Genomic DNA, 10394 nt, shown 5'->3' on the forward strand with positions numbered 1-10394 from the left:
TTTAGTTTTTTAAGGAACCTCCATACTATTTTCCATGGTGGCTGTACCAATTTACGTTCCCACCAACAATGTAGCAGGGTTCATTTTTCTTCACACCCTCTCCAGCATTTGTTATTTGTAGACTTTTTAATGATGGCCATTCTGACTGGTGTGAGGTGATACCTCATTGTAGTTTTGATTTGCATTTCTCTAATAATTAGAAATGTGGAGCATCTTTTCATGTGCCTTTTTGCCATCTGAATGTCTTCTTTGGAGAAATGTCTATTTAGCTCGTCTGCCAATTTTTTGATTGGGCTTTTTGCTTTTTTGATATTGAGCTGTATGAGCTCTTTGTATATTTGGACATTAAGCCCTTGTCAGTCACATCGTTTGCAAATATTTCCTCCCATTCTGTAGGTTGTCTTTTCATTTTGTTTATGGTTTCCTTTGCAGTGCAAAAACATATGTTTGACTAGGTCCCATTTGTTTGTTTATGCTTTTATTTCTTTTGCCTTGGGAAACTGACCTAAGAAAACATTGCTATGATTTATGTCAGTGAATGTTTTGCCTATGTTCTCTTCTAGGAGTTTTATGGTGTCATGTCTTATATTTAAGTCTTTAAGCCATTTTGAGTTTATTTTTGTGTATGGTGTGAGGGAGTGTACTAACTTCATTTATTTACATGCAGCTGTCCAGCTTTCCCAACACCACTTGCTGAAGAGACTGTCTTTTCTCCATTGTATATTGTTGGCTCCTTTGTCGAAGATTAATTGACCATAGGTGTGTGGGTTTATTTCTGGGCTCTCTGTTCTGTTCCATTGATCCATATGTCTGTTTTTGTGCTAATACCATTTTGTTTTGATTACTGTAGCTTTGTAGTGCTGTCTGAAGTCTGGGAGAGTTATGCCTCCAGCTTTGTTCCTTTTCCTCAGGACTGCATTGGCAATTCTGGGTCTTTTATGGTTCCATATAAATTTTAGGATTATTTGTTCTAGTTCTATGAAAAATGTCATGGGTAATTTGATAGGGTTCACATTAAATCTGTAGATTGCTTTGGGTAGTATGGCCATTTTAACAATATTCTTCCAATCCAAGCACATGGGATATCTTTCCATTTCTTTGAATCATCTTCAGTTTCCTTTATTAGTGTTTTATAGTTCTCAGTGTTGAAGTCTTTCACCTTGGTCAGGTTTACTCCTAAGTAGTTTATGCTTTTTGATGCAATTTTAAAAGGGATTTTTTTTTTAACTTTCCCTTTCTGATAGTTCATTGTTAGTGTAAAGAAATGCAACAGATTTCTGTATGTTAATCTTATATCCTGCTACCTTGCTGAATTCGTTTATCACTTTTAGTAGTTTTTGTGTGGAGTCTTTAGAGTTTTCTATGTATAGTATCATGTCATCTGCATATAATGACAATTTTGCCTCTTCCCTTCCAATTTGGATATGTTTTGTTTCTTTTTCTTATCTGATTGCTGTGGCTAGGACTTCCAATACTATGTTGAATAGAAGTGGTGAAAGTTAGCATCCTTGTCTTGCTCCAGATTTTAGTGGGAAAACTTTCAACTTTTCACTGTTGAGTGTTATGTTGGCTGTAGGTTTGTCATAAATAGCTTTTATTATGTTGAGATATGTTCGCTCTATACCCACTTGGGTAAGATTTTTTTTTTTCTGTCATGAATGGATGTTGAATTTTATCAAATGCTTTTTCTGCATCTATTGAGATCATGTGGTTTTGTCATTTCTTTATCACATTGATTGATTTGCATATGTTGAACCATCCTCATGACCCTGGGATGAATCCAACTTGGTCGTGGTGTATGATCTTTTGTATGTGTTGTTGGATTCAGTGTGGTAGTATTTTGTTGAGAATTTTTGCATCTATATTCATCAAAGATATTGGCCTGTAATTTTCTTTTTGGTAGTGTTTCTATCTGGTTTTGGTATTAGGGTGATGGTGGCTTCATAGAATGCCTTTGGGAGTGTTCCCTCCTCTTCAGTCTTTTGGAAGAATTTGAGAAGGATTAGTATAAGTTCTTCTTTGTATGTTTGGTAGAATTCCCCAGTGAAGCCATCCAGTCCTGGACTTTTGTTTGCAGGGAGTTTTTAAAATTACAGATTCTGTTTCACTTCTAGTGATCAGCCTGCTCAAATTATCTATTTTTTTTTTAACACATAAGGAAGCATTTATTTGAGGTTTAACATGAAATCATACAAATAAAATTTGTATAAACACAAATCCACATTGAGTCATAACACAGCAGAAGACAAAGTTAAAACGAATTGGCGGCTATATACAGTTGGATACAGTTGTGTCTTGTACACTAGAAAGTCTTTTATAGAATAATCATCTTAGATCAACAGAAGACCAGTCTTCAATGTCATCCTGCAAGCAATCTCCTCCTGTTTTCTTCAATGTCCCCTTGTAGTATGGCTGGCAATTGTTTTGGTGACTGCCACCCCCTTGAGATGCCTTGCCATAAGTGCTTTCTTGGTCACTGTAGTCTGCATATCCTTGTCCGTATCCGTAGTTCCTAGTTGTACCCATAATAATCATAGCAGCCATAGCCACTATAGTTTTGATCACCACCATAGGCGCTATTGTAATTTCCATATCCTTGATCATAATAATTACTTGGTTCCAGTTTTGGCCCTGACCTCAGTCACGACTCCAGCACCACCTCATCCACCAGCTACAGCACATCTTCCTCCTTTTTGTTGTTGCCTGTATGTGCAACTTTGATTTCACACTTCCCAGGACCAATTTGATGATAACTGCTTACTAACAATTTCTTTACTGGCTTTTTGTCTGTATATGTAATAAAATCCTCTTATTTGCTTTTGTATCCATGGGAAGTTCAATATTTTCAATCTCTCCAAAGCCTCCAAAATATTCTTTAATTTGTTCTTCAGAAGTATCTGGGCTCAGTCCACCCACAAAAAACCTTTTGGGGGGTTCCTTCCCTTTTAAAGCTTTGACCTTTTTAGCATCTAGCACTTTGCCATCCAGTTTGTGTTCTTTAACTTCCAAAACCTTATCAACACTAGCAGCATCTTTGAAAAGCACAAATCCAGATCCTCTTGATCTTTCAGTGACTGGATCTGTTTTAATTGTGCAGTCTACAACTTCCCCAAGTTGAGACAAATATTCAGTCAGATCTTTCTTAACTTGTATCCCAGCTCAAGCCTCCAATAAACATTTTACCGTCATCCTGCTGATTCTTGCTCACGTTAATCTTGGATCCCTCTGCAAATTCCTGTGTGTTACTGTACTGATTTATATCCTCCATGGCGGCAGAATTGTTGGCTGGTGGGTGCTGTCACGCAGTCTGAGTCGTGGCCGCAACAGTGGCGGAGCATTGTATGGAGTTGGATTTAAAATGGCGGCGGACCCTAATTAAACTTAAAAGCTTTTACATAGCAAAGAAAACTATAAACAAAACGAAAAGACTACCTACAGAATGGTTGCAAATGATGCAACTGGTTTTCTTTTATATTATGCTTGAGTTCTTTTTGGTTTTTGTGAATCTTTTGTATGTTTTTGATTTGTGGTTACCCTGGTTTTCAAGTATGTTAACTCATTACTGTGTCTACTTGCTTTAGACTGGTGGTCCTATAAGCTCAAACACATTCTAAAAAATCTACATTTTCTTATTTCCTTCCCCCATTTTATGATTTTGATGTCCTATTTTACATTTTCATGTTTATCCTTTTGCTGTTCATTGTAGTTATAGTTGCTTTCACAAAATTTTTTGATTTTTTTTATCTATGTACTGGCTTATTCAAGTGGTGTACAATCATTTTATATACTTGCTTTTCCCTATTTTGATTTTCCCTTTCCTATGGGTTCTTGTTTCTTTTCTATTTAGAGAAAACCTTTCAATATTTCTTTTAGGGTAGACTCAGTATTGCTGTATTCTTTTAGTTTTTGCTTGCCTGAGAAATTCTTTAATTTTTTCTTCTATTCTAAATGATAATCTTGCTGGGTAGAGTATCCTAGGTTGTGGGTTTTTCCCTTTCAGGACTTTGAATGTATTTTGCTATTCCCTTCTGGCCTGCAAAGTTTCTGTAGAGAAATCAGCAAATAGCATTACGGGGGTTCTTTTGTAACTAACTCTTTGTTTTTCTCTTGCTGCCTTTAGAATCCTGTCTTTAACTTCTGCCATTTTAATTATGATATGTCTTGGTATAGGTCTGTTTGGGTTCATCTTGTTTGGGACCCTCTGTGCTTCCTTTACCTGGATATCTGCTTCATTAGGTTTGGGAAGTTTTCAGCCATAATTTCTTCAAGTACATTTTAGATCCCCCTTTCTCTTCTCCTCCTGGGATCCCTATTATGCACAGCTTGGCATCCTTTATATCAGCCCATAGGTCTCGTATGTTGCTTTCTTTTTCTTTTCTTTTTTTTCATTTGTCTTTCTGCATGCTGTTATGATTGGGTGATTTCCATTATTCTGTCTTCCAGATCACTTATTCGTTCTTCTGCATTATTTAGTTTGGTATTTTATTGCCTTTAGTTTGGTTTTCATCTCAACAATTGAGTTGTCTAATTTTGATTGGCTCCTCTTTATTGTTTCTGTTTCCTTGTTACAGTGCTCTGCATTTCTATTGACAGCCTTTCTTAATTCCTTCAGCATTTTTATTACCTCCTTTTTGAACGTGGAGTCTGGCAGGCTGGAGAGGTCTGTTTCATTGTTTGTTCTTTCAGGGGATTTCTCTTCTTTTAATTGGGAGTGTTTCCTCTGCTTTTTCACTTATATTTCTTTGACTCTGAATTTAGGGGAAACAATTATCTACTGTGGTCTCAGAGGGCCGTTTTTATGTGGGAGCATCCCTGTGTAGCCTCCATGAGTCCATTATTTTTGGTGTGACGGCTGTTTTTTGGTATGGGTGCCCGCCATGTCTTTCCTCAGAGTTAGCTGGCCATCATCCCCTTGATATGGGGCGTGATTGGTGTTGTGATGACCAGAGCTTGCACTGGATGTTGGGCAGGGCCTCCTCTTTGCTCTGTGGTTGTCACAGCCCTATCGAGATCAGGGTCTGCTTGTCAGTTGTTGGAGTAGAAGCCCCCAGATCCAGTTCTAAGCTGCACTGTGAGGTAGGTGGGACTGGAGCACTCCCTCTGGGAAAGGAGCTGCTCCATATTCCTCTCCAGGGGCTGTCCACGGGGACGGGCACTCTGTGCCATCACCTATTACCTAGTGCATGTGCTCACAAAATACACTGTTGTTGGCACTGCCCTCGGCCCTGCCTCCGCTGTGGGAATGCTGGTAATCAGCTCAGATTTCAGCCCTGCTTCTGCTTGTGTGCACCCACAAAACCTGCTGCTCCTGGCACCAGACCCGCCTCAGCTGGGGAATGCTGGTAATCAGCTTGGATGTCCCTCAGGCACTGCACTCACAAAGCCACTGGTATAAATCCACTGAAGTCGCGTATCCCCCCCGTTGTAGGGGTGGCAGTAATCTCAGATTTCAGGGGGGGTGCATGTCTTGGGCTGGGAAGTGCAGTGAGGTGGCAAGGACTGTCTGTCCTGGTCTCTCTCTCTCCTGCCTGCCGCAAACCGGCTGCTACACTCTCTTCTGAGCCTCTGAAGCTCCCTATCTGTCCCCTCTGACCTCCCAGCTGGTGAAAGTGGTTCCCAGGGTGAGGGAACTTTTTCCCTTTCACAGCTCCCTCTGAGGGGTGCAGGTCCCATTCCAATTACTTTTTTCCCCCCTTTTGTCCTACCCAGTTTACATGGTGATCTTTCGTGCAGCTTTGGTTATATGAGCTCTTCTGCCAGCGTTCAGTAAGTATTCCGTGAGAATCGTTCCACGTATAGATTATTTTTATATATTTGTGGAGGAGGTGAGCTCCATGTCCTTGTATTCTGCCATCTTGATCTCCATCCCCCCAATGGATTTTTTAAATAAGGAATTGGCTCACATGATTATAGAGGCTGACAAATCCCAGATCTGCAAGGTGAGTAGGCAAGCTGGAGAAGCAGTGGTGTAGTTCCAAATCGAAGGCTGGCAGGCTGAAGACTTAGGATGAGCTGATGTTTCAGTTTGACTCCAAAAGCAGGATAAAGCTGGTATCCCAGTGTGAAGGCAGTCAGGCAGGAGGGATTCTCTCTCAGGGGAGGATCAGCCTTTTTCTTCTGTTCAGGCCTTCAACTGATGAGGCCCACCCACATCAAGGAGGGCAATCTGGTTTTTCAGTCTACAGACTTAGATGTTAATTTCATCCAAAAATGCTTTCACAGAAAGACCCAGAATACTGTTTGATCATGTAACTGGGCACACTGTGGCCCAGTCAAATTGACACAAAAAATTAACCATCCCAGTAGATATTGATAGCCTCACCCTGATAACCTCACCCTGACAGTGAATGCCTTAAATTTTGCACCATAGGCTCCTGGCATGCTGTATCAATTATTTTTTTATCACTGTTGTAACAAATTACCACAACGTGGTAATGACTTCAAACACCACAAGTCTATTATCTTACAGTTCTGGAGGTCAGAATTGTAAAATGATTTGGCAGGGCTACATTCCTTCTGCAGGCTCTAGAGGAGAATTTTCTGCCTTTTCCAGCTTCTAGAAGCTACCTGCCTTCTTTTGCTTCACGGGTCAGCATTACTTCAGCTTCTGTTTCAGTGATCACACCTCTCTCTCTGACTTGACCCTTCTGCTTCTGTCTTATAAAATCCTTTTGATTATGTTGGGCCCACCCAGATAATCCAGGATAGTCTCTCCATCTCCAGATCATTAATTTAATCATAGCTGCAAAATCTCTTTTGCCATGTAAGGTAACATAGTCACAGTTTCCTGGGATTGGGATGTTTGTATGTTGCTGGGGGAGGGGTTATTATTCTGCCTACTGTACATGGCTAATCTCATCTTGGTATCTGCTTTCTGAAGGATTCACCTTGGCCAAAATGACCTCCCATGAGTTTCTATAGTACTTTCCCCAACAGCACTTACACAACTCTACTATAACTACTTCTGTGTTTATGTCCCAATAGACTGTGGACTCCTTGAGAATACTGTCTTATTCATGAGAATGTAGTGTTTAGCAAAATCTTTGGCATATTAATTTTATTTCCATGGTAGGAAATTTTTGACTGTGTCACAATATTGCTGTTAAAAGTTTAATGAGGCAAAGTGACTTGAGATTTCCATCTAGTAAATATTTCCTCCTTTACTGCAAGCTAGATCAATGGTTTTCCCCATAAGTACTGTTGGTTAGTTGCCTGTTAGCTCTCAAATCCATTTCTCCACTTTTCCTCTGCTCTGCTTCACTGGGAACTACATTTCCCATGCCCCCTCACTCTCTCTGGTTTCCAGGGAGGCAATAGCAGGAGATTAGAGAGCAGGATGAGAGAGAAGAAACATAGTTATTTCTCACCCCCTTCCCCACTCCCCTGTTTCTTGTGGTGTCTCTGTCAGTGGCTGTATCTTCTTTGTATTCTGGCTTTAGGACACTGGTCACACCACTTCTTCCTGATGTCCTCTCTGAGGGGTGCTATCACTTTCTGCTCTTGCCAATCTCTGGATTGCCATATCATCCCTTTTAGTTTCTTAGCCTTGGTTCCATCACCCATGAAACCAATTCCCTGTGTTCCTTCTACTTGAAAGATCCAGAGGTAATTGTGCTTTCCCAGTCACATTCTGATTGATATATGTACTGGCAACTTTGAGAATTACTAGAAATTCTTGATTTCCCCCCCCCAAATTACTACCTTGACTATGGCATTAAATGAATGATCAGAAATTATGTTTTCCATCAGCCAATTCTATTTAAACTCCATAAACTTTATGATTTATGGTAGAAAAATGGAAACTGACAAAAATTCTGTAAATTGAAATTCTTACTCCTCAAGAGTGAACCAAAGTTCAGCAAGATTCAAATATTGTATTTGATAATAGAACCAATTCTCAAAAGTCTCTTAATTTAAATCCTATGCTGATTTAGCTAGATAATTTTTAATGCAGTTTGTTTTATACAGTTTCTTCCTGAGTTTCATGTTATTAAAGAGGCTGTCTCATAGTTTTTCGAGTAAGCTAGAAAGTCACTCCAGTGTATTAGAAGCCTCAGGAATTAGTAGTATGAAACTTGTTTTTTATTATCTTTATAGTGTAAAAAGTTGTAATATCAGATGATATTGAAATTAATAGATGTTCTGTAGGCCCAGGGAATTGCATACTGTTGAATCTAGAGCTGAAGAGTTAAAGTATATTCATAACAAAAGGCTGAACATACATAACTGCAAATAGAGACCCTGACACTGGGTGGTCAGGGATAATTTAGGGCATAGCAAAGATTTGGAAAATCAGAGAATAGTGAAAAAGGGGAAAAGTTGGGAAATAAAACTTCACTAATGACTATGTATCTCTGAGGTTCTCTAAGATTCATAAACAAAACACATTTACATCAAAAGTGTTTCTTTTTCATTTTAATTAAAACAAAATGGTTCTAACAAGATGAAATTTGGTTACTGACTTCTATCACACAAAAGGACAGATCTCCAAACCATTTTGTTAATTGGAGAAATGACATTCTGACTATTGGCCTCACACGTCATTCTGAACTGTTTAACATCTGGATAATATCACAAATGAGCGAACGTTTTTCAATATACTCTTTTAATTTTTTTTTTGGCCGCATTTTATGGATTTCATAATCTGGGACTGAATCATTTATATGAACTAAGCCTGCTGAAACCATTCAAGGACTTGTAAATTTTCCAGTGTAGCTTTCTCATTTGTTAACCTCTGGAGCAGTATACGGTCTTGCAGAACGTTTTAACTGATTATGGCTATCATTTGGGCTCTTTCCTAAAAGCCTTGCTCTTGATTTTGCTTTTTCAAGATGCTTAAATGAAGTTACATGTAAATCCTCAACTCTATCCGAACAATCCTAAATATTAAAATAAAAGATCAGGTTGGTGAGTTAGGTTTCTTAAAAGTACATTTTAGACTTACAAGGACTAAAGTTTGTAATATCAACAAAGAATGAGAGCAGTCAAATGTTTTATAGGCAGTCCCCAAATTCAGGCCCTACATTCAATGCCTGCCATCAGATACTTTAAAAACCATACTTTAAAAAATCTTATTGTTTCAAAGGATCTGTTATTTCAAAGGATCTGTTATTTCAAAAGGTATGCAAGATATGAAGCTGAAAACCAGAAATCTTAGGGGACCTGTCCTCAGGGATCAGACTCCTAGGCAAAGACAGCCCTCCTATAATTCTCCTCTTCTAAAATATCTCTTCCCCAACCCCAAACAAACATAAATTATAAGCTCTTATATTTTACTTTTTAAATCATCCAAACATTCATTCTTTAAAAGTTAATAAGCACCTTCTTTAATATTTATATACACACACATACAGAGGTTAGCATCTAAGAATATGGTTATGTTTATACTAAAATATTAAAAATTTTTGTGTACATTCTGAGACTAAACAAGTAAAACATTTAAGAAAATAACTGTAAGGAAATACACCAAAATAATTTTTTAAAATGATGGTTGTTTTAGGGTGGTGGGATTATGGGCTTAGTTTTCCTTTTCTCTTTTTTTTCAAATTTGTATAATATGACTATATTTTATTTAAAAAATATAATAATCTACAAGTGCCCATAAGAGGGTATGGAGTTATTAGTCATTTCTCAAACTAGTGTAAACTAGTTTCCTCTGCAGTTTGAGCAGTTTGTCGCTTAATGCTTTGCAGAGATGGCCACACCAAGGGAATGGGCCTGCTTTGATTTGGTGAGAAGGTGGGAGTAGATTAATAGAATTGGCAGGTAGGAGGAATTTAGGCAGGACTAAGAAGAATTAGGGCAGCAAGAGAGAGAAGATTTACCAAGAAGGAGGTATGAAGAGTCCATATTTTTGCCTGGGTTTGCAAGTAAACATTCTTCCTTTTCCATCTTATGTACATGGAAGCAATTAGGTAAGGGAATTATTAAGCAATTATTAAGGGAATTTCTGCTACATTGGTGAGTAGCATATAATTTTTACTTGACAGTTGATATAACTGATTACTAGAGTGACAGCAGAAGGGCACGGAGACCCACACCACTGGTAATTTTTCTGGAAGCGCCTACAACTCAATTTCCCTGTCTTCTACTTTGATTGCTTTGGGAGATTTCCTGGATTTTAGAGAATCAAATGAGCGAGTCTTTCTGATGATCTGAAAAATGCCCTCTTACCACTCAATTCTGTTGTCAATTTTACTAGAGAGAAAAGTTTAGGTACTGTTGGTTTGACAGAGGGAAATAAATATAACTATCTCCCTTATCCATTCTTAGGATAAAGGTTCTGAGATCCTATATGATCCCATACCATATAACATAAACACAATCTCTTTTGTTTGGAAAAGTGATAATAAAGATTCCACTTATCTGAGGGAACTTCAGAAAGTCTTTGCTTT

General features: G+C 38.4%; 1 protein-coding gene and 1 pseudogene across 2 annotated transcripts in view; both read right to left on the reverse strand.

Annotated features, from left to right (window-relative positions):
• Nucleotides 1–765: 765 nt before the first annotated feature.
• On the reverse strand, nt 766–5766 carry LOC309631219 (heterogeneous nuclear ribonucleoprotein D-like pseudogene; annotated as a pseudogene). Its single transcript has one exon. The product of its transcript is annotated as a heterogeneous nuclear ribonucleoprotein D-like pseudogene (transcript).
• A 6-nt stretch (nt 5767–5772) lies between these two features.
• The window catches only part of C2CD6 (C2 calcium dependent domain containing 6), an 85987-nt gene continuing 81365 nt past the window's right edge, over nt 5773–10394 (reverse strand). Inside the window, 3 exon segments of the mRNA XM_082396775.1 lie at nt 5773–8687; nt 8691–8720; nt 8724–8879. Coding sequence (XP_082252901.1) covers nt 8541–8687; nt 8691–8720; nt 8724–8879 — 333 coding nt within the window. The 3' untranslated portion in view covers nt 5773–8540.

This window comes from Balaenoptera borealis (assembly GCF_965194805.1).
Source record: "Balaenoptera borealis genome assembly, chromosome: 6".
In the NCBI taxonomy this organism is placed as follows: domain Eukaryota; kingdom Metazoa; phylum Chordata; class Mammalia; order Artiodactyla; family Balaenopteridae; genus Balaenoptera; species Balaenoptera borealis.